Genomic DNA, 23,596 nt, shown 5'->3' on the forward strand with positions numbered 1-23,596 from the left:
TATTCCTTCATGAAGTCAGGAAGAATCGTGATTTTCCTGTCACATTTCAGTGGCCGACAAACTCTAGCGAAGAATAATATGAAATCGCGCCACTTTTCGCTGGCCCTAACTCATCAGGGCCAATCACCTGTAACGGAGATCTCTCAGCGTGTTCCCTGCAGCGTGCAGTGGTGCAGTTTCGTTGTTGTTCTTCGCAGCGCTCGTTTCTTTCAGCTGTTTCCAGTTTGCCCCATTTCAGACGCACCACGTGGCCTAGACGCAAGCGCTTTCCAAAATACCTCTTCAGTAACATCAGAAATACCGCATGAGCTGGGTGATGCTGCCAGTATTCAAGGGATAGCTTCGTCCAGTCAAAGACTGACACAAGGGTGCTGTGCACCTATATTGCAAGCGTGAGATTTATGCGAGGTTGAAAGACAAGCAGGTCGCAAAAACACGAGAAGGCATCGGAACTTTTTGTAAGCAATAATTTCGAGTTCAGTGCCTCCGGGGACAAACCATGTTCAGTGCCTCCGGGGACAAAACAAGAAAAAGTTCTGCAGAAGATGTTCAAGGTGCCGTATTTCATTTACTCATTCTTATCCACTCATGCCCATTTCTTCATGTTCTCTCTTGGCCATCCACTGCGCTCATTCGCTGAATCATCTTGGTAGGGCTGTCACCATATTGTTTCATAACATGCAACGAAGAAAAAGGGCACAATAACGGCAGCGACTTTTTTTAGTGACTTTCAGTTTCAATTTTAGCGACTTTTAGCGACTTTTCGGGGCGCCACTAGCGACTTCGTGCGAACGAGATTTGGCAACACTGGATCAGCAGTTGGACCATCGGCTATGGCCGAATAAACACGTTTCCTTGGAGCTCCCGTCTCTTTCCAGAGCCACATTTTTGGTGTTCCGGACGCTGACCTTTTTCTGATCCCGGACCCTTCTCTGAGCCACAATGATATGACCAACCATCTTCGAATTCGTTTTTGTGTCTATCAGTATTGTAAAAGATACAACTTTTCGGCCGTAGCACACCTTGGCCCTTCACTCGGTAACATCAAAGTTCGGGTTCTGGAGGGATCTTCGGCGTTATCGCCGTGTGCGTTGAGTATGGTCTCGTCGGCATTCTGGCAGGCTCTGTAGGATCCTCACGCGAACGGTAAATTCTCCGGTTAGTCCTTTTATAGATTTTATGCATCATTCATAGTTCTCACTGCACTGGCATTAGGACGATGACGACGGTGGTGGCGGCGGCGGTACGAAAAAACAAAGAGACGTAGAAAGGAGGCGTCGATGTGGGCTTTGAGCAGTAATTTTTTCCTTGCCGAAGAGTTTTTTCAGTACTTCTACTGTTGTCATATAATTTTCACCGACCAGTCGTCTATCCCTCTATAGTTCTTGCTGCTCCCATAGCAAGTGACACCGGGGATTTCGCTAGAAGATTTCCCTGCATGCTGGCCTGAAAATGGGCCCGTTGCCACCGTGAAAAATCTTCCAGAAAAGGAGTCGCTCATGAGCTTGGGCGGAGCAATTCTATCGCTTTAGGCGTTCAGGCTGGAAAGTTGAGTTGATGGATATTGCGGAAGGTCGCCGCACTCGGCTGAGATCTAATACGTTAATCTAAGCCTCAGATTCAGTATTGAACGGACCTGAACTGCAATGGTTAGTCGTGCATTGGAAACACCAGTCACAGGCCACACATTTTCCTTCCAGTAATTCACCTTGAAGCACAGCCTGAATTTCTTGGTTCATATGTGACAAGGTTAGTTCTTTGGCTTCAAGAAATGTCAAGTTCGCTTTCAGTTGATCTGAAACCAAAAGCGTCGCTGCCAAAAGCACCTTGTGAGCTCGTTGATAGAACGCGTGACTGTTACTCGGCTGGTAGTGAATATTGTCTTCAGGCGCAAGAGATGTATCCATGATGATGTACTTGTGCAAGTCTTGGCTTCTTCTTCTTCTTGGCACTTCTTGCTCAGTAAATAGACCTGAACGAGACGTTTCGGCATTGGAATTGTACACGATAGTCATGGATATACACGGGGCTACTAATCCTTGAATAAGATAACGATTAAACTGTGATGAGATGACCTTGTCTCCAACACCAACAATCTGCTCACCTATGTACCCGACCACTCCATATAGTGTCTGTCCTTTTGATGCACATAGGTTAACGCAAGTTATAGTTCAAATGACATATTCCGGAGTAAACTGATAATAAGAGGCCAAATAGGAAAATATTCACAACATGTTGATATTATGCGACTTTTGCATCCGGCACACTGCTGCAGAAATCCCTGTCCATGAAAAGCGACAGGGCAACGTTGACGGCAACTTCCGTTGTCCCCTTTCTTAAAGCCTAGTCGCGTTTTTTATGTTACACGCAGGGTTTCGAAAATCCATTTCGTGGTTGACACTGTTGCGGAAGCTGGCTCCCTGTTGCGATCCCCATTGCTCAGGAAGACGCACCGAAGACCCCAACAGCAACTCCGTTCGGCCTTTTCGAGTTCCATCGTATGCCATTGGGACAACGCAATGCTGCTCCGACCTTTCAGCGATTCAAAAACACCGTCATTCCAGGTCTTCTGTTACACGTTTACGCCCACACAGGCAACACCCTTGTAGCAAGCTTACCGACAGCAGTACGCAGCTACTACGGCTCCAGTTCCCTCGTCTAACGGCCCAGTGCATCATTATTACTAAGAAGTGAGAACGGGGTTTCCCGAACACAAAGTTTCGCTCGATGGTGTTACTTAATTGCCCAGCAAGGTTGAAGCCATCGTAAATTACCCCAACCCCAATCGTAACAGCAACTGCTCACAGCTTGAAGAGTGCCAGGACGGTTTCATCTCGCGTATCCTGGGCCGACGAAGCGTCGAAAGCTTCTTCCCACGTCAAGACTCGTCTTTCTGCCTCCATGCACTCTCGGCCAGCACCCAAAAGCACGGGTCTACGGATCACCTACAGCACCCATGGTCAAGACTTCTACCGTTGTTGTCGGTGCAGTCCTGCAACAGATGATTGGGGACGTGTGGTCTCCCATCGGTCTTTTTATTTTTTTATTTTAGAATGCTCCCATTACGGCTCATGAGGACATAATCCACTGGATCGACACCATTCCCTTCGTACTCCTATACGCATCCGCGCAGCAGTTAAACAAGACGTCGCCTGCAGTTGCACTGAACTTTGTATACGGCTCCCCACTACGCCTACCAAACAATTTCTGCACAGAGTCCTCTGACCCAGCCTCCGGTCAGATCCAGTCAGTTACATCATTGGCCTTCGCCGCATTTTCTATGACAGACGTGCCACGAGGTTGCTGGTCTCTCTGAACTGTTTCTGTCATCGCACACCGCCAAAAATGCGGCGCTACCCGTTCAGACAAGGAAGAGCAGCACAGTCTATCTTCAAGCAGTAAACTTGAAATTGCTGATAGCGAAGCTTCTTCCACGATGATGCCAATACATATATATATATATATATATTAGCTTGCGAAGCTTGCAATTAGTAGTCAGTAGTAAGTAGTGATGTGGGCAAGCTTACGCTTGTCCCATCCTGCAGTTGGCAATAGAAAGTCTTCAGCGTTGCGTTAGAGCGCTACAGACGCGGTGGAGAAGATATACTTTGTAAGATAACTCTAATGTCTGTGGAGTGGAAGTTGACATCTCACACCAGCTCCTGTATTGCCAGCACCTTTACCATAGGGACACCCTCCGCTGCCGTCTGCTACAGATTGGCTGTAACGACTTTGCGTTGGCCGCTCTTCTTGGCCCAGTCTTGCACCCCAACCAGTGGGCTGTCACTGCTGCTCTCCTCGGTTTTCTCGGAGTCTCAGGCCTCGTGAACTGCATGTAACGTTGTGCTAGTGTTTATTCTCTTCCTTTCTTTCCTTTTCATTTCTTTTCGTTTCTGTTTCTTTCCTTTTCCTTTCTATTTGTTTTTCTTCTTCCTTTTTTTGGTTCCCCCGTTTTTCTTATTTCTTTCCTTCCTTTGTTTCGATTCCCCCCTTGTTTCTTTTTCCTTCCTTTTCTTTTTCGTTTTCCCCCTTCCTCCTTTTTCCTTTTTTCGGAATAGCAAGCCGGCTCTTTGCCTGGCTAACCTTTCCTTTCTTTTTTTCTTAATAAACATATTCCCCCTCCCTCTTTGTGCGAGCGTATTTAATTAATTGTCATATTGGGCGTGATGAGGCTTCTAATAAGTTCACAAAACAGTTTTAACGCCTCATAAGAAATTTTAACTAATTAAGCCTTAGTCTTGTATGTTCGTGAACTGCAACTCAGCAGCCCTGTAAATCAAATGGCCCTGCGTTCGAGTCTACTCCTTTTCAGTTGCAAAAAGATGGCCGATCTCCTCTTCGGAAAAGCAGTACCAAAAAGGAGATTCTCCGTTGTCGTATGTCAGTGGACGCAAACGCCTTTCGGATAGGTAGCCTTCTCTTGAAAGGACATAAAGACATATGGAAAAGACATAAAATACAGGCTAGCTGGAGAAGCATGATATGTGTGCCAGGGTTCTAAGTCAAGTGTTGGCATATAGTACCCGACACGATCCGCCACCCCGATCAGCATGCCGCCATATCAGGAAAGCAAGCAAGCTGCTAGGAGCAGCAGCACCGTCTCTGTCTTGCGCCTATAACACGCAGTTTATCAGAATAAACTTTTGGCTCTCCCAGCGAAATATTCTGCGGGGAAGAAGTATGATGATGGCAGCTGTGGACACCTGCCAGAATGAAGGCACTTTCTACGCTTCCATTTGGACGCTCTCCAGTTTACCAGCTGCGAAGTAAGTCTATGACTGACATATAAGCGCAGGACGGAACTAGCAACAGAAAAACAAGAAGCCCCAGAAAAAAGTGTATTATCACGGTTAGTGCGATTATTAAATGCCATTCAGTCGTTTGTACTACGTGGATTAGGTGCTGCTACGCTCACATTGATCTCCGTTGCATGATCTCCGCAAGAAACAAGTAAACTCAAATTGTTGAGAACAGATGGCGCCATCTCTTACAATCTTTAAGTACTATACATATCTAAAGCGCTCAACCTGTAAGGCTCAACTTCCTTTTGCCGTGCGTGACGTCGAATAATTTATGAAATTGAGATTTTCTGCTTTTACGTTTCGGAGCTTTCGTCGACACTTCAAAAACCAACTCGAAATGAGGTTTCGAGAACCATAGCCCTCCAATTACACTTATTTAGCTGTTAGTTCTTCAGATTAGAAGTCCCGCAACAGACCCAGAGGGATGTTTAGTATATTGATAGTGTTACATTTTCATTTAAACTGCAGTACATTTTCTCCCTTAGAATTTCAGTGTTTCATTAAAATAATGCATTTGTTTCGCATATATACATACACGCAGCACATACTAATCTTTGTGAAGTGACGGAAAATTAAGAACACTTTTTCTGATTGAGGTTTTCGTATGCATCAGAAACAGCTTGGACAGACACTACAAAGCAGATGCGAAAAACATGAATGTTTTATAATAGGACGATACTCTACAGATTATATCATTTAAAAAGTCGTACTCCGTGTCATTTCTTGCTCGACATCGTCTGTGTTTCATGTCACACCAAGTACAATGATGTGATATGATTATTCACCCATCACCTCATCATTTCACATCTCATACAGGGCAGTGAGCCACAAATTAAGTGACAAATTATTTCATTCATCATTTGTTGCTGCTGTTGCTCGAGGCTACGTTTCCGTCACGCTCTGGATTTGAGGCGCCTCCTGATTTATATTTTAACGTTACAGCAAAATCTTTTACTTGGACCTCTATAATACACCGCATGGTTCGTTCCCGCAACATCGTACTTTGCTTAATCTTAAATGCGCTCATGACTGAGGCCCATCGACAAATAGGCGGGCTTTTGCGCAATTCGGGAAACATTCCATTTTGAGCGCCGACTGGAATGGTAAGGACAGCCGGAACTGCTTGGGCGCCACTAATGACGGCCAGTCGTTAAACGCACCTTGAAGCCATCATTAAATCAACACGTGGACAGATGCTGCTTATTATGAATTTATTATCGCTATAATCGGTAGCACTTGACATATCCGTCGACCCAACCCTTCCGATTGCATTCCTTCCCCCGAGGTTATTGTCCTTGTGAAGCAGGGCGTGGAAGGCTTCAAAAAATGAGCTTTCACGATCAGCTGCCGTTGTCTTCAAAAAGAAGGAAAAGGGACGCGAGTCGACCTTCAAAGGTCGCCGCGTGACGTAAGATCGGGGACAGTTGGAAGGGGTATATAACGGTCGACTGTCCACTGTCTCAAACACGGATTTCTCAGATCTCCAGCAAACAACCATGAAGGTAGGTAGCCGTACTCTGCAAAGACATGCGGTGTTGTCCCCGAGAGCTCTGGATTAACGGGACGTCGTGCCTGTGGATTTGCAGGTCCTCATCCTGCTCGCTGTCGTCGCCGCTGCCAGTGCTGGCTACATTGGTGGTCCAGCTGCTGTAGCTGCCCCAGTTGCCGTTGCTGCCCCAGTCGCCCACGCCGTTGCTGCCCCAGTTGCTGTTGCCCATGCCGTCGAAGGTGGACACTCCACCCAGCACCGTTCCCAGGACGTAAGTTATTTTCGTATTGTCGCTATATACGAGGTAGGGCTCAAATTAACACAGTGTTGGACAAAACTTTACGGAACACCGCTCCGGCGCATTCCTTCCTCAGAGTGACACGCTGGCAGCGAATGTTATCGTACAGACTTGCAAACAGGTGACTCGGTTACCTGTAGGATCAGCATCATATTTACTGAAGTGTTGCAAAAGCATCTCCACAGTAAGATAATCAATCAATAGTGAAGAACGCGAACAAGGAATTTATAGTTTTACCGATTTCCAACTTCTTTGACGTTCGAGTACCGGACCAATATCCCGCACAGGTCTGTGCCAGAAAAGACAGTAACTGCGTAATTTATCAGCTGAAAATAATCAGTAGAAAAAATAGGATTTTGATACAAACGCTTTAACACACAAGCGATGCTCTGTTCCTTTCAAATTTTGTTTAATTGAAATTGCAAAACACACGCACAAAAAAAAAATCGTGGAGGCGTAGACCGCACTCGATATAGCCATCTGCTGTAGAACACATGGGGTATGAGTATAACCAAGACGCTTGTCGCTTCCTTGATATAGTGTGAACTTTTAATGAAAAGATCGCTGCTGCAGCTATGGCATCCGGAAGGCCACAAATTGCGGGCTGCCTTTGTTGATTTCGTCAGTCCCCTAGCACCTTCTCAACGTTGAGTCGCCGGTTCAGCCGTGCTTATCTTAATCATCCGTCTCCTCCATATTTATTTTTTCCTATTATTATAATTGTAATAACACATTCGTCTCTCATTCATTATAAAGAGACACACTGTGTGCGGCGCAATTACCTCGACTGCGAATGTATAATAATTGAAATATGCTTTGCTACGATAGCTCGCTGGCAACTACAACTTCGGCTACAACGAGCAGCACACCACTGGTGGTTCCTTCCGTCAGGAATCTGGTGACGCTTTCGGCAACAAGGTCGGCTCTTATGGTCTCACTGACGCCGATGGCCGCGTCCGTGTTGTAAAGTACGTCGCTGACGGTCTTGGCTTCCGTGCCTCCGTCGCCACCAACGAGCCAGGAACCGCCCCATCCACCCCAGCTGCCGCTGGCTACAACGCCCCAGTTGTTGCCCCAGCTCCCCGAGTCGCTGTCGCCGCTGCCCCAGTTGCCGTCGCTGCCCCAGTCGCTGCCTACGCTGCTCCAGTCGCCAGGGCTGTTGCCGCACCAGTCGCCGTCGCTGCCGCTGCCCCAGTCGCTGCCTACGCCGCCCCAGTTGCCCACTACGCTGCTCCAGTCGCTAGGGCTGTTGCTGCTCCAGTCGCTGCCTATGGTGCCCACTACGCCGCTGCTCCAGTCGCTGCCTATGGTGCCCACTACGCCGCCGCCCCAGTCGCTGCCTATGGTGCCCACTACGCCGCTGCCCCAGTCGCTGCCTACGGTGCCCACTACGCCGCTGCCCCAGTTGTCGCTGGTCACGGTCTCTACGGCGCTGCCTACGGTGTAGGTCTTGGTTACGGCTACGGCCTCGGCTACGGTCACGGTCTCGGCTATGGCGCCCACGTCAAGCACGTGTACTAAATTATTTTAGGAAAATAGCTTTATTTATGTTGTGCTAGTGTGTGTCTCTTGTCTATGCTCTGGAGTGAAGCGTGTATGTGCTTGAGTCTTTCTTCTTGCGTCCTCTGTGAACTGTGTGACTGTCGAGCTACAGAATAAATGAATGTTTCACTTTCCATTCACACGTGTTCTCGTTTTCTGTAAGTCTATTCAATCAGTTACGTTCTTCTCCTGCGTTGTGGAACTGGTAAAATGAAACCTGATGAGAACCTTTGGAATGGGCGCACAGCTCAAGACTGCCGCTGTCGGCGGTGTGCTTGGCAAAGATCGAACTAAACTTTGAAGCTGGAGAACAAAGTTAGTGGAAACGATCACAAATTCAAAGCTCAGGGAAATCGCCCCAAATATGTACTGTTTGACAGCACCTTCATCGCGTGGTGCCGTTTATTCTGTAGCTTAAAAATCATTTGGCTACAGCTACGGCTGAGCCTGTTTCGTTCGTTTCGACTATTACCAGCTCCTGTGGCATAGTGGGTGGGTGGGATGGGTGGGTTGTTTCAGTGCTTCCACGCAGACACTGGGAGGTGACGCGGGTTCGAATCCCCGCACCGGTTGTGCTGTCTGGGGACAGTTCCCCCTGAAGTCGGCCCAGGACGCACACAACCTCCCTGTCCCCCACTCCTTCCTGCTGCCCTCTCTCCATCGGCCCACGTTTGTACGCGGCTCATAACCACAGCTGCTTCGCGGCGCTAACACGAAAGCAAAATAAATAAATAAATTTTGACTATTGATTTGCCGCCATTGGCAGAATTACACAGTTCTCTTTATTGGAACTACGTCAGCCCTATACAGCTTTGGTCCCTACTTAAAATGTCAACTGGCACTAGTTGCACTGTGAAGTGGCTCATCAAGGTGGACTTCAACATCTATGCGCCCGTTCCGTTTTAGTTACAGCGTCCATCCCAACCGTTTCGCTGTGATGTGCAAAGTACAAGGACTGACAAAACGTCCAGACTATCACTCATACCAGGGCCGGGGAGAGACGGGCAGCCAGCGGTGGGGCCCGGGGCCCAAGCCTCGTCAGGGGCCCGCCCGACCAAAGGCCCAACGGGTGTCTACGTCAGACACACGTAATCATACAAACAAGAAATACTTAGACTAAGTATGTTACCGAAACGTGAGCAAGGGGCCCGGGGAGACCCATCTCCGGGGCCCGTAATTTCTCTCGCCGGTCCCGACATGTGAGGCCTGTTATGTTACGGTGGTTAGCTATTGATTATCGAATGACATGAATGCCGAATGACCATCGCTGTGGCCGAGTGTATACAGGATAAGACCTTAAGGCAGGGGTCTCAAACGTGGGTCCGGTGGGGCGCATGCAATCCGCAGTCAGCTGCCCTACGGCCTGAGAGCCTTTGACCAACGTACAGAAGTGATGGTGATGGGATAAAGGAAAAAAATGGGGATGTGAGAAGTAAATTAACCAGTGAAAAAGCGTTAGTGGGGGATTCGATTTTGGTGCTTAGCCTGCGGAATGCTGCTCCTGTCCACATACGTACGTGACGAGTTCTTTTCGCTCATGGACGTCAACGAGTATAAACTGCGGTCACAGCCGCTTAGTGTCCATCTTCGGGCGCAAGTATACGAACGACCATACCGTCAAACTAAAGCTGGACCTCGCACGCTCGGAAGTCTCTCCAGGTGTCCCCCGTACGAAATTAGATGGGCACACAGGTAATTCTAACGTGTAATATTAATGTGGCAAGCCTGAAACCATCCACTGTCACTAAACCTAGCGCAGTCATCCTCTCTTTTCTTCTTCTATTTCCTTTTCCGGGTTAGAACAGTAAACGATCCACAGTAAACAGCAATCAATATAAAGATCGTATAAAAAAGATTATTTCAGTGCTTCTGAACACATGCAGACATAGTCGTTTGTGAAGACCTATATATATTTTCTTGACATTGCGTTTCATTTTTCTCAATACGCTACTTATGAAGACAGCTTACTTATCTCTCATGGTACGTCAAGTGGAGCCTTTCAGTTATGGATTGCATACGTACCATCCACAGTAGTAACACCGATCCTGTTCCTCGGCGAATATTTTATTGTTACCACGGTCATACCTTTCTGTGCGGTCCTCCATGATGTCATCTGATGTCAACACGGCACGCGACTCAATGTCACGTTTGAGGTCCTTGAGCTGAAGCAACGGTATTGACCGGAATCAGATTACACCACAAGCCGTGCTGCCTAATGGCATCTTCGACTGGCAGACATCGATAGCTCTAGCATAGATTGAGAAGTTACCCGTCAAAAAGAACTCGTTACAAGTTAAGTTGCCGTGTGAAAAATGTAAATAAATTAATAACGAAGTTCTTCAGCCTGAAATGTAACTCGCAGTTACTGAGTTACTTAAAAAAAGAACTGGTTACTTCCAAGTTACTTCGGACACAAAATAGCATTACGCAGGTGGAGCGCGCGTTGAGTTGCAGGCGCAGCAGTTGAGTTAGACCTTGAGTTAGACCTTGAGTTGCCTGTGGAGGAGTGCAACACACTTAGGTCACGAAAGAACGCTTAGGTCGTTTTCATTTATGCCCAACAATAGACCTCTCCCTGTTTGTAAACAAATGACGTCATAGTGCTCGACAGCGCCACAAATTTGGTTGAATTGAACTACGCTCGAAGCTAGAGGTGGACAGGGTCGCGCCCGAACGCCACGGTCTTGAGGGGATTACGATATGGTCCCTTAAAGGGGCGCGACCCTCGGTCATACTTTCCTTTCAATGGGAGGCAGCAAACAAGTGCCCGTTCGTGGAACTCAGCCTTCTCCTTCCGACTTCTTTCGGTTTCGGTCTGTCTACCAACGTCATGATGACGTTTCTCTGGTAGAGGTCTGTTTGAACGCTTTGCATCTTACTCCCTGTGGGCGCACAATGGTTCAGCTTCATTTCAATGGCAACGGTTCTTACTTCCTGAATAAAACACTGTCATTGATTGAATATCACGTTTTATGGCAAAAAATGCCATGAAGGAACCGGAGCGAAAGCAATAAAATATGTGGACATGAGTGAAAAGCGAGTTAAAAGTAACTTTGAACTTAAGTTACTTTGGCAAAGTTACCTGAAAAAGAAACGAGTTCTTCTGAAAGTTACTGCGGCGCAAATGTACAGAGTTAACTTACAAGTTACCAAAAAAAAATGAACTTAGTTACAGTAACGAGTTACTTGTAACGAATTACCTCGAACTCTGCGCTCTAGAGTGCTCTGGAGCGCGTGCTCTATCTTCGGTTGGTCAAAATGGAACTTCCTGACAACCGCTTCAGCAGTTGTTTCTTTCAGCCCTTTCATCAGTACCACCACCACCTTCTTTCTTCCTCCAGGTCGGAGCGCTCGGTACCACCAGTCGAACATACCATAAGGCTCTTCCCTGAGGGGTCTCTAAGCAGATGTTGCAGACAGACGCGGCACAGTCGCGTCTGACAGTAAGCGCACCGGTACCATACTAATCGTCCAGTATTCCTCTCATTCACGCTGTGCTCTGTCCTTGGCCGCGTATCTACTCCGCACATCGCCACAGTTCTAACAGGATGCTAGCTTAGGAAGTGATAAATCTAACAACAGTGCTAACACGGAATAAGAAGAAACACACGCAAAGAGAAAACAAAATGTCAAATGAAATTGACGGAACAACTTGTGTTTCCACAAGCACAAGCAATCAGTGAAATGTAATCATTAGAGAGGGTTAGTATAGACCGTTGACGACGTCACGGTGAAGCTACACTTGCCTACCGGAAAAAATGACAGCTTGCATGACTCAGAGTTGATTTGGTGCGGTAGGTACGGTATTACGGAAGCCGCGGTATCAATGGTCTAGTAACGGTATCTCCGACTGGCGGTACCAATGCTCTAAGCCAGAGCGCTCCGAGCTGGAGGAAGGAAAGAAGGCGGAAGAAAGGAACAACTTCCGAAGCTGTCGTGAGAGCGCTCCTTTTAACCTATCGAAGATAGAGTAGATAGAGCGATCGGTAGCTGCGAGTCGAAGATGCCATCACCCCCGACTTTCCCAGTTATCCATCTGCTCTGCACATGGGGTTCTGATACTAATCTCTGGGACAAAGTGTAAGAAGAAGACTACCTTCAGAGAAGGAGAGACGAAGACAATGAATGGTACGTATTTCGGGCCCCTCTCACCCTTATGATGGGGTTTTATGGCATCTTCCATTGGAAGCCACCAATCGCTCTAGAGCGCTCTATCTGCTGTATCTTCGGCTGGTCGAAGCAGAGCGCTCTGACAACCGTTTCGGCAGTTGTTTTTCTTTCTTCCGCAAGCGCCCTCCGATTCCGACTCCATATCGTTGTCAGCTAATCAGATATCAGCAACGTGACGTCAGCCACTGCAAAGGAATCAGGCGATTGACTTACGTTTCCGGATACGTTCTCGAGGAACTCGCTACCCAAGCAACCCAATGTACTGAAAGTAGCGTGCAATAGGGGTGGACGGGTAGGTGGAAGGCCTTGAACAGACTCCTGCAACTAAAGAAATTGATAAGACACATACCGTCCACCCCTATTGCACTCGACTTTCAGGGCACTGTGCTGCCTGGATAACTAGGAAGTTTTAGGTTTTGTGCATCGGAAGGTGTTCACGGTAACAATTCCGAAAATATCAAAGAAAAGATCTTCCGGAACAGCACCGCAAGCGGTACTGCCCCGACGACCTCCTTATCGGCCGCGCGTTCAAAGACACGGTCTACAGAGGGGCGGACCGCGTTATCAAGGGCCCTTCTCCAAATATGAAGGACCGGCTCCCCTTCGCCTCCCTCCATCGCGAAAGATCAATGCGCGGATTTGAAGGGAGACCAATCGCCCCGTCCCTTTGATACAGGCGACATCATATTGCTAAGCTTGGATTTGATAACTTCCTTTAGCGTATCGTTTTCGTGGTGCTCCTCCGATGTACTAAAACTCGCTATTAGTAGTGAGTTTTAGCGCATCGTACGCTATCGCCTTTGCGTACGTAAAGGATAGCGTTGGTGGTTCCGAGGACGCCCAAAACATAAAGAGAACTTTGCGCAGTGCGCAAAACGTCCACGCTATCCCTCACGTACGCAAAAGGCGATGGCGTACGTAGGGGATAGCGTTGGTATTTCTGTGCACGCGCAAACAATAGAGTTTTAGTACATCGTTCGCTATCGCCTTTGAGTACGTAAGGGATAGCGTACGATCTACTACAGCTGACTATTATGTCGCGCTATGAACTGCGAAACAATCAAATACGCCCATGAATGAATGAAAGCCCCAATAAACTGGGAAAGAATACAGAGCGCAATGTAAATATTTATAGTATAGTATAGTATTGTATTGTATTGTATTGTATTGTACTTAATTTTGTGGTTATGAGTGGGGAGTTTCATTGCCAGAGGCGAGTTTGTGGAAGACTAGAAAGAGAGACTGGTAAACGATGGTTTATTGGAATGAGTGGAACAGGGATGAATCAGGTGTAAGGCGCGTGCGTGGGAGGCATTGCTGTTGCTACCCCATTGTCATTGCTAATATGGTGAACTGGAACAATGACCCGCCGCTCCGTGGCTCAGTTGCTCCCATAAGTACGTAAAAACGACAAAGAAGGACATCGTTAAGCGTATCTACCTTCCCGCCTCTCACATCTGCTTTGATAATATAATGACTAAGAGTATATACCATAGATAGTGCAGTAGAATGAGTATGCCTATGACAACCACCACCGACAAAAGAGAAGAGACAATATGAAGAAACTGGTACGAATCCTGTCTTGGGAATACGTGAAAGATTAAAAACGCAGCTCGCCGCTCTGTGCGTTGTAGTCCATTGTACATGTGAGTGTTTTCGTGTTCCCACATTGTAACCCTCGAATAATATAACAGATTTAGGTGTAGTACCTGAAGGCTTATAGGGCTCACCAGCTTCTTTCAGGCTCCCCTGTCCTAGCTTGTTTCCTACGGCATGCACAGAGTTACGTGATACATCAGACTCCATGTTCAAATGTTTCGCATACCTGGAGGCTGCAAATCGCGGACATTATTCAGGGACCCGTCGAGACAGCACTCTGCAAATCCCGTAACATTTAGAAAGAGGACACAACACATAAAACCATCCATTATGCAATTACAACGAACTATAGTCCCCTACACAGCAAATGCCTTCATATGGTGCTCCAAGAAGCCGTCATATCCCAATTTACGCAGCACGCATACTCCCTGCCACACCCTCACCCACCTACACTACCAAACTATGCGGCTACACCACATCCCTCCAAGGTAGGTTAGAAGAAAGAAAGAAAGAAAGAAAGAAACAAAGGAAGAAAAAGAAAGAAAAAAAACGCCTCCTAGGCTTTGGGACTGCATCAACCCAATTTCGTCGGCATTGGCATTGAGCGGGATACAGGAATGCCCATTTATACCCCCTTCTCTAACGGTTCCAACAACAGCTGACTCTCCAACACCGAGGATAACTTCTGTTACGACCTTGCAAGGGATCGCATCGAGACGTTCCACTGTTGGCCTCGAGGTCTTGGGCGGGGACCATCGGGACTTCCTCTAGACGCTTCACCTGGCAGCGCTGGTGACATAGGGGGTACACTGCGAGCCAGAACGTGGTTCCCAGCCACGCCCGGAGGTTCCAAAACATGCGTGACGTCAGTGAGCCATTTTTTCTGCAGTGTATAAAAGGAGTGTTCACGGTTGACGAGAAGTGCATTGGATCAGTCAGTCTACAGCCGACGATATGAAGGTAAGTGTATTTTTTTCTGCGTGTTCTTGTCTCAGCAATGGGGATGAGATACTGTTTATGAGTCAAGATCAAGCAGCACCATTTTCTCTTGGCTTCGTGTTTAGCGAACGTAGGAACGCACAGCATAAGTGAAAAATCCGTATCAAACCATATAGTAATATCAGATTATTCGTAATATCCGATTAAATCCGTAGCAAGCTATATCCTAATATCCGATTAAATCCGTAACAAGCTATATCGTAATACCCGATTATTCGTAATATCCTATTATTCTCTCGTGTACGACTGCAACAGGCGTCGTCGAGGCTTGAGCCATGGTGCTAAAAGGAAGCCGCTGTGCTAACAAGTATTTTGAATACATGGATGTGGTGCCCTGTGTGCACTGGCGACGACTATATATATAGGTCCTTAGTAGTAGCGAAACTAACGCTATACGTACAGCTGGGAGCCCTTTATTTTGGCTTCAGAAGTCCCGATTCCGCGCCAGATCTAGAAAACAAGGACAGGCCGAATGTCAGCCACTGCGATCAGGGTCCCTTTATCCAGGGTTGAGATTCCGAAACCAATGAAAATTTCGAGGAACCGTCGAGAAAAATGCTTAACAAATGGTTACACTTCTGGCTTTGGTTACACCTCTCGTTACACCTGCCTTGATATGTATTTCTCGAACGCACATGCAAAGATACACATATTTATATATACGTATATATATATATATATATATATATAGGAGGAGATATATATATATATATATATTGAGGAGTGCTCAGTCACCCTCCCAGGTGTATATCGCTCGCTGAGTGACACCTGGTTCGCCAATCCCGAACGATGCGCAGCTACCCAGGGCCGACGAGCCGCAAACACGGCGAAACACGTGTCCTCTGGTGCTGTCGCATCGTTCAATGAGTATCTGTTTCTCTACGTGCAGCCATAGAAGCCATTTTAATCTGTAAGTTTGAATTTCAAACACGTCTAGCATCATTTACTTATTTTTTAATGGCTTTTCCCCCTCTTTATAATTCACTGGCTTGCACTGTGGCATTGAGGAGTGCTCAGTCACCCTCCCAGGTGTATATCGCTCGCTGAGTGACACCTGGTTCGCCAATCCCGAACGATGCGCAGCTACCCAGGGCCGACGAGCCGCAAACACGGCGAAACACGTGTCCTCTGGTGCTGTCGCATCGTTCAATGAGTATATATATATATATATATATATATATATATTGTTAGTCGAAACCAGAAGCTTAAAAAACTTCTGGAAACGACCAGTGTACTGTTTTGTACAGAACTTACACTTAACTGTAACAGAGAAAAGTCGTTAAGTGCACAACGCAAACCACATCAGTGTATTGGATCGTAAGTCTTGTTTAAATTGTGTCTACTTCACTCATTTGCAAGGAGCGTGGTTTACAGCATTTTCGCTCAATCAACGGCAAGCCCTATCACCACCACCACCACCACCACCGCTCAATGGTGGTAAGCTCGATGACTAACTACAAAATGACATTAATAGCTGGTAGTTTACTAGAAAAATACAAAATAACCTCAGATATCGGACTGTCGAGCCGATAGAGGGGCTTTCGTCCAGCAACGTAAAGCACGTACCTATTAAATATTATTGACCACTTTGGAATGTTAACAAAATTCTATAATAGAGTGGGACGTCGGAAAGAGTGAAAGAGTGTCAAGTTGACAAACCACGACAACTGATTTTTTTTTCTTTTTTTACTTGCGTGTGCCTAATGTAAAGTTTAAAAATTACATGTCTCATGTAAAAGTTAGGCTGAAGTACACCTGCTGTCCCATGCATGTGTGCTGCTTGTCTGAGGTTATTACAGAGCCGAGATTTACGGGACATGTCCCGATTTTGAAAAGCGTCCCGATAATAGTGTCAGCTACCAGAATATATTTACCAAGCGGTTTACATCTGATTTTCATCAACTTCGTTGTCCCGAATTGACCCGAATCTGTGCTGAGTGTACCGGAATATTACATACTGCCCCGGATGTCCAGACTTTCTTGTCCCGTTATTTAGCAGACACGCCCGTAGACAATTTGGTTTTTGTATGGATACGGACATTGTATGAATTAAGTTCCTGAATCACCTCAACAAGAAAGGGGATAATCGAAACAAGATTCAAGAGCATGTGGGTTCACAACTTCACAAGAGAAAGAAACAAGAAGCAAGCGAGTCAGGGAAAGTCAGGCAATGAAGAAAAGGCATAGCCTGAGCAAAAGGACGCTTGAAATGTTCCTGACCACATCCTTCGACGTACGAGAATAGACTGTCAGTTTCGTGATGCAAAACAAGTTAAAATAATCTAAAGCTAATAAACGAAATTTGGACATCTTCAGATATGGGTACGTTGTCCCGGAAGGTGTCAAAACTATTCAGCGTTTCCTGTCCCGCTTTTGTCCCGATTTTAGAATTTTTTTTGTCCCACTAATCCCAGCTCTATAGTTATTAGCAACGTTACCAGAACTTGCTTTCATGTACATATCGGAAGGAAAAGAAAAAAAAAGAGAGAGAGAGACATCAAGTCTCTTTTGCGGAATCCACATTAAATCGTACCATGCAGGTTAAATAGAATACAGAAGAGTACACTACTTCGTTACCTTGAATAAAATGAGCGTATTAGAAAGCTCATCGAGCCACTTTCGACGTTGAACAAGTTACGCACCCTACATACCACCCAAGACAAAGAGAAGAAGGTGATTAATGATGAGTAGCATATTTAGCTCCGTCGGGCCTGCGCAAATAGGTACCTGCCTGTATAATCGCGCGCCTTCCATCCTTCCAGTTCCCAACACACAACGGAGCCCCTTTTTGATAGCCATCTTGCAAACAGAAAATTCTGGCAGCTATAGCAAACATCCCTCCCCGGACAAAAGGTAAACGATGAAAGTAGCCATCTGGATGACCCCGCGTACCGTTTATACCTTCGAGGTCGTAATGGCCGTAATCTTACCACAACGGGGCTCGATACGTATCGCAAGCAAAATGAGCCGGAACGTGTCATTAAGAAAACCCAAGGTCAATCAACGCCTCCCCTGACAGTCATGGTCAGAAGCACGCTGCCAGATGGATCCAGTTCTGTCGAGCTTTCGTGCCCCCCGCCTCAGATTACATTCCAGTGTGCACATTTGTCTTCCTTCTCGATATAATTCAAACTGTCTTACTGGAGAGTGCACGCAGCTTGAGAAGGACGACCCGTGTGAGCCGTCTATAGCGAAAGTTTCCTGCGTTCTGCTTCCCCGTTCAGCGAGAGATAATGTGTATCGGGTACAGGAAGTGGCCGTTATGTAAGCACAACGGATGTCTGACAAAATAGGCGCTATGTATATATCTTTCAGGCCATCGTATTCCTCGCCCTTGTGGCTGTTGCCCGTGCTGGCGTCGTCGCCCACTACGGCTTCGGTGTGGCAGAAGGTGGATCATCCTCCCAGACTCGCGCTCAGGATGTGAGTATCCCTAGGTAGTGATGCACCCTGATTCACACTAGTGATCCCTAAGTGGTGATGCAAAACGGTTGGGAAATAGATTGAGAAGTTACCCGTCAAAAAGAACTCGTTACAAGTTCAGTTACCGTGTCCAAAATGTAACTAAGTTAATAACGAAGTTCTTCAGCCTGAAATGTAACTCGCAGTTACTGAGTTACTTAAAAAAAAGAACGAGTTACTTCCAAGTTACTTCGGCCACAAAACAGCATTACGCAGGTGCAGCGCGCGTGAGCAGTTGAGTTAGACCTCGAGTTGCCTGCGGAAGAGTGCAACAAGCTTAGATCGTTTTCGTTTATGTCCAACAATAGGCCTCTCCCTGTTTGTAAACAAATGACGTCATAGTGCTGGACAGCGCCAAAATTTGGTAGAATTGAACTACGCTCGAAGCTAAAGGTGAACAAGGTCGCGCCCGGAAGCCACGGTCTTGAGGGGATTACGATATGGTCCCTTAAAGGGGCGCGACCCTCGGTCCTACTTTTCTTTCAATGGGAGGTAGCGAACAAGTGCCCGTTTGTGGAACCCAGCCCTCTCCTGCCGATCTGTTTCGGTTTCAGTCTGTCCACCAATGTCATGATGACGTTTCTCTGGTAGAGGTCTATTCGAACGCTTTGCATCTTACTCCCTGTGGGCGCACAATGGTTCAGCTTCATTTCAATGGCAGCGGTTCTTACTTCCTCAATAAAATGCTCTCATTGATTGATTATCACGTTTTATGGCAAAAAATGCCATGACAGAACCAGAGAGAAAGCAAGAAAATATGTGGACGTGAGTGAAAAGCGAGTTAAAAGTAACTTGGAACTTAACTTAACTTACTTTGGCAAAGTTACCTGTAAAAGGAACGAGTTCCTCTGAAAGTTACCACGCCGCAAAAGTACCGAGTTAAGTTACAAGTTACCAAAAAAAGTAACTTAGTTACAGTAACGAGTTACCTCGAACTCTGGGGAATACTTGGGGTTTGGGAGACGTGCATCAACGCGAGGAAAAGAAGCGCTACAAAACAATTTCACAGGACGTTCCCTGCTAGGGCGGCCTGGCTTCCTCCTGTTTATAGTTTTGAGCAATTAATGAAGTTTTCGTAGTTAACGACATGACTAGATGCATTGCCACAACCATTAGACTCTTTCGAGACTAAATACTCGGAAATTTAGGGACCACCTGCAGCGCTGGGGAGTCTGAACTAATGTGGGAAATACGTGTTCTCTGGGGGAAGTACAAACTGCAATAGACCTCTACACGAGAAACGTCATCATGACGTTGGTAGACAGACTGAAATCGAAACAAATCGGAAGGGGAGGCACGAATGGGTTCGGTGCCGAACTAGGACCGAAGGTCGCGTCCCTTTCAGGGACCATGGTAATCCCGTCAAGACAGTGGCTTTCGGGCGCGACCTTGTTCGCCCCTAGCTTCAAGCGTATAGCTCAACTCTTACAAATTGGTGGCGCTGTCGAATACTACGACATAATTTGTTTACAAACAGGGAGAAGTCTATTGCTCCCGAATTTGCTTCTTTTTTCTCAGTGTGCGACTTTCATCTGGAAACGTTGTACAAGGTCGACAAGATGCACACTGAATGTCCTATATGTATGTCGTTATATAATTACATACAGTCTGCGCGAGCCACTATACTTTTGCCTAAAAGGTAACTATGAACGAAGGACACATAGTAGGAGAACGTGAGGCACAGTAAGACAAAAAAGTTGGTCTCTTTTATTTCTTTTTTTTTTTTTTTGCATCTTTAACTCCACTGGCTGGGACAAATCTTGTTTTATACTGGACATTCAAAATAAACGTTATTTTTGAAGAGACACTTCGACAAAATGCGAAAATATGGACAGCTAACTCCTGTAACTGTGTGCCCCGCCCCGGAAGAATGTTACAACGATCATCAAACGAATGTTGCATTCGAGTGATATCAGCGGCGATGGCGGTTTCGTGGCGAGGCGAAGCATTGAGTTTCACCTCCTATGCGCCTGAAGCACGAGGAACTTGAAATACGATACTGGGCAGGTTCAGTAGCTCCATTGCACTGCTCCATGCAACCAGTGGGTAAGTATGATACCAAGAGAATACACTGAATTAATTGGTGCAAAGCCAACATCGAACGTGCAGCAGGGTTCGAGGCGTCTGCTGGCAGAAGCGCACCGTGAGGTAGGCAAGACGTCAACAATGTCGCTCCCATAGCAGTTCCATATCAGGAACGTCGGGATCGAGAAGCGAACTCTGTCTTTTCTTGCTCTGCCTCAGAAAACTAGCTTCGTATTCCCCCGCGGCCTCCTCTCCTGCCAGAAACCCGACTTTATGTAGAAGCCGTACTATTCACCCTCGCAGTACACTGCTTCAGTATGCCCCATTCGCTCCCGTAACACAGTGCCCCATCAAGCATTGGGGTGCGCATATCAGCACGTGTATGAGCGCGAGCAACAGCATTTCGCTTTCATCTACTACATTCATAACGTGTAGGATTCAAGTCACTATTGTTGCATACAACAAAGAAATGTCATAATTTTTTTTTTACTCGTCGAAATACGTCCGCCAATACGATTTGTCTACCTTACAGGGCTCCATCATTTGTAGCATGAAGTGATGACGATGTCGCATTGTTTGACGGACACAGTTACTGTTTCGGTTTTCTAAGATTTCCGACTGATGCAGATACTGGCAATGCGACAATCTGCCCCATACCTCACTGTGCCTCACGTTCCCCTTCTCCCAATAATAATAAGAAGAAGAATTATTACGCTTCTGACAGGATTGTCTCAGTCTCTTGCTGCTTCGTTTCTTAAGACACCATCAGACACCGCGAATAGCCTGCGTTATAGCTTCTCGGGATTTCCAAATGGAAGATAAAAACGTCAATATTGAGCTTGAGAATCGCTCTACTAAACATGTAACGAAATTCTTCCAGCTGGCTGGCAACTACAACTTCGGCTACGACGAACAGCACACCAGTGGCGGTTCCTTCCGCCGCGAGAACGGCGATGCCTTCGGTAACAAAGTGGGCTCTTACGGTCTTCGTGACGCTGACGGCCGCGTCCGTGTCGTCAGCTACGTAGCCGACGGCGCTGGCTTCCGTGCTTCCATCTCCACCAACGAGCCAGGAACCGCCCCATCTACTCCAGCTGCAGCTGGTTACAATGCCCCAGCTGTGGCCCCAGTCGCCGCCGTTGCCACGGCTCCAGTTGCCGCATACGCCGCTGCCCCAGTTGCCCACTACGCCGCCGCTCCAGTGCACGCTGCTCACGTCTACGGAGCCGCTGTCGGTGGCCCAGTCGCCTATGGTGCCTATGGTGCCCACGGTGCCTACGGTCTTGGCTATGGCGCTCACGTCAAGCACTTCTTCTAGGGTGGCACGTAATTTATAGGTGTACAAAGTCTGTTTCTTGGTGTTCGTCTTCTAGTTCTCATGTGGTGATTGTCCTGTTCCGTCTGTCTATGAGGTGCACGAAAGTAAATAAAAATATGTGTGTTATGCAAGGAAAAAAGTTTCGTTTTACAGCGACAGCTGTTAGTTCCTCGTCTCCCGAGGTCGCGACATCGGCGTCGTCCGCAGAAGGAAAAGCGAACACCGTATTGACGACGACGACGACAATGTTAGCATAGCGCTTGAGTAGAAAAAAAAAAAAAAAAGACTGCGAACAAGAGAGCTCACATCAGTGCGACATCAGGGTGGTGCTGGTGGATGGTGAAAGCGCTCGCCGTTGTCGGCCTCACAGAGATGGGCAACGTCACGACTGACGGGGGGGAATGTGCGTCCTGGGCCGACTTCTGCTGAAGCTTCTGTGCCGCTGAAGCTTAGGCAAAACTCCAAGACCATGCCGTGCGTGCCGTCGAAGCAGAAGCAAGGCGGACTCAGCGGCAAGACCCTGAAGTACGTGCCGCCGGAGCGGAGGCAAAGAGGCGCCAGAGGCAAGGGAAAGCCGAAGGGGTCACGAAGGCCCCCACTAGGCTGCTCAGGGAGAACCCATTTGGGCACAGTTGCTCGGTGCGATCGATTCTGCTTCAAGAATGCTCTTTCAGCGCTGCCGTCGACTTGCCATACTCTGATTTGACTAGAATTGGACGGCTAAAATGACGGCCCAACGCCAACCCTGCGGTCGCTGAAATTCGCGCTACACAACCGTAGCCGACCTGTGATTTTTTCCTTGTCTGCATAAATTTTCTTTTAGCGTGTCGGGGCTAACAAGCTAAACGACCCATGATGCGCACTGGATATTTTACAACTCGTTATTTTACAACTCGTCGATTCATATTCGGTCCGTGAAGGTATGTGGCAAAGCAGCACTACCTTTTGCTCGAGTTTAGCGACATACAGGGTCTCCCAGAAAATGTGTCATTGAATTATAATAAAAAAACTACACCACGTAGAATCATGCGGTCAACGGCATTTGTCCTTACTGGGTTTTTGCCACCTCCCGATGTGAATGTCGTGTAACGTAACTTAAGTCGGAAATTTGCCAAGTAAATATCACTTTTTTACTACGCCAACGTGAAGAGCGTGTCAAATTTACTGAAATTAATGATAATTGACAGGGATATTCAGGAGCTATCCCATCGAAAAAAATAGCCGAACATCATGCGCTACGGAGCTCCCAGAGGATAGCGCGCGACGAATTTTTCAAGCGCAATCGCTGTCAGTCCGACGAAAGGAGGTTGGAAACCCAGCCCACGGTAGCAGCTCATATCCTCCAAACGCCCATTTCCACCGACGTCCCACATCAACCAAAAGCTCATTTCACCCGGAAAAATATTCGGAGGTTCTGAGCTTTCGGTTGATCTGGGGACGCGGGTGGCAATAACCCATATCCCCCAAGTGCTCTTTTCATCCGAGCGCCCAGAACCACCGAAAGAGAGATACTTGAGAGGACACACTTCCCCCGTTTAACAGGGAGAGGAGGAAGGGTGAGCGGTTCCCAAGTGTGCAATTGTACAGCTCGAGGCAGAGTTAACTGCAACGCTACTGCGACTGACGGAGCTAAAGTAGGGGAGAGAGGCGGCTCTTACGAGAAATAACGGCAAATAGTGTTTCGACTGTCCCGCTGTTGCTGCGGGGGTGTCCGCCTTGCCATGAGCTGTTGACTTGGCATTGCCTTCAGCTGTGGTTATCATCGCGATGTTTCTTTGTGGTTGTGGCGATTATGTGAAGGTGTATGCCGGCTGATATCGCACGGATGCGATGCCTTTATCCCATTGACACACGCGGATGTGGCCGCGTTCGCTCAGTGGGGCGTTCTCACA

General features: G+C 47.2%; 2 protein-coding genes across 2 annotated transcripts; both read left to right on the forward strand.

Moving 5' to 3' along the window:
* The first annotated feature begins 6,298 nt into the window (after positions 1 to 6,298).
* LOC135400565 (adult-specific rigid cuticular protein 15.7-like) lies at positions 6,299 to 8,110 on the forward strand. Its single transcript, XM_064632400.1, has 3 exons — positions 6,299 to 6,304; positions 6,362 to 6,562; positions 7,418 to 8,110. Exons 1-3 carry the CDS (start codon positions 6,299 to 6,301, stop codon positions 8,108 to 8,110), a joined length of 900 nt encoding a protein of 299 aa, XP_064488470.1.
* Positions 8,111 to 14,851: 6,741 nt separating this feature from the next.
* On the forward strand, positions 14,852 to 21,843 carry LOC135399781 (cuticle protein 14-like). The gene is made up of 3 exons (XM_064631515.1): positions 14,852 to 14,860; positions 18,215 to 18,322; positions 21,267 to 21,843. The coding sequence occupies exons 1-3, from the start codon at positions 14,855 to 14,857 to the stop codon at positions 21,702 to 21,704; spliced, it is 552 nt and encodes a 183-aa protein (XP_064487585.1). The 5' UTR covers positions 14,852 to 14,854; the 3' UTR covers positions 21,705 to 21,843.
* Positions 21,844 to 23,596: the final 1,753 nt, after the last annotated feature.

Source organism: Ornithodoros turicata, chromosome 7, assembly GCF_037126465.1.
Source record: "Ornithodoros turicata isolate Travis chromosome 7, ASM3712646v1, whole genome shotgun sequence".
Taxonomy (NCBI): domain Eukaryota; kingdom Metazoa; phylum Arthropoda; class Arachnida; order Ixodida; family Argasidae; genus Ornithodoros; species Ornithodoros turicata.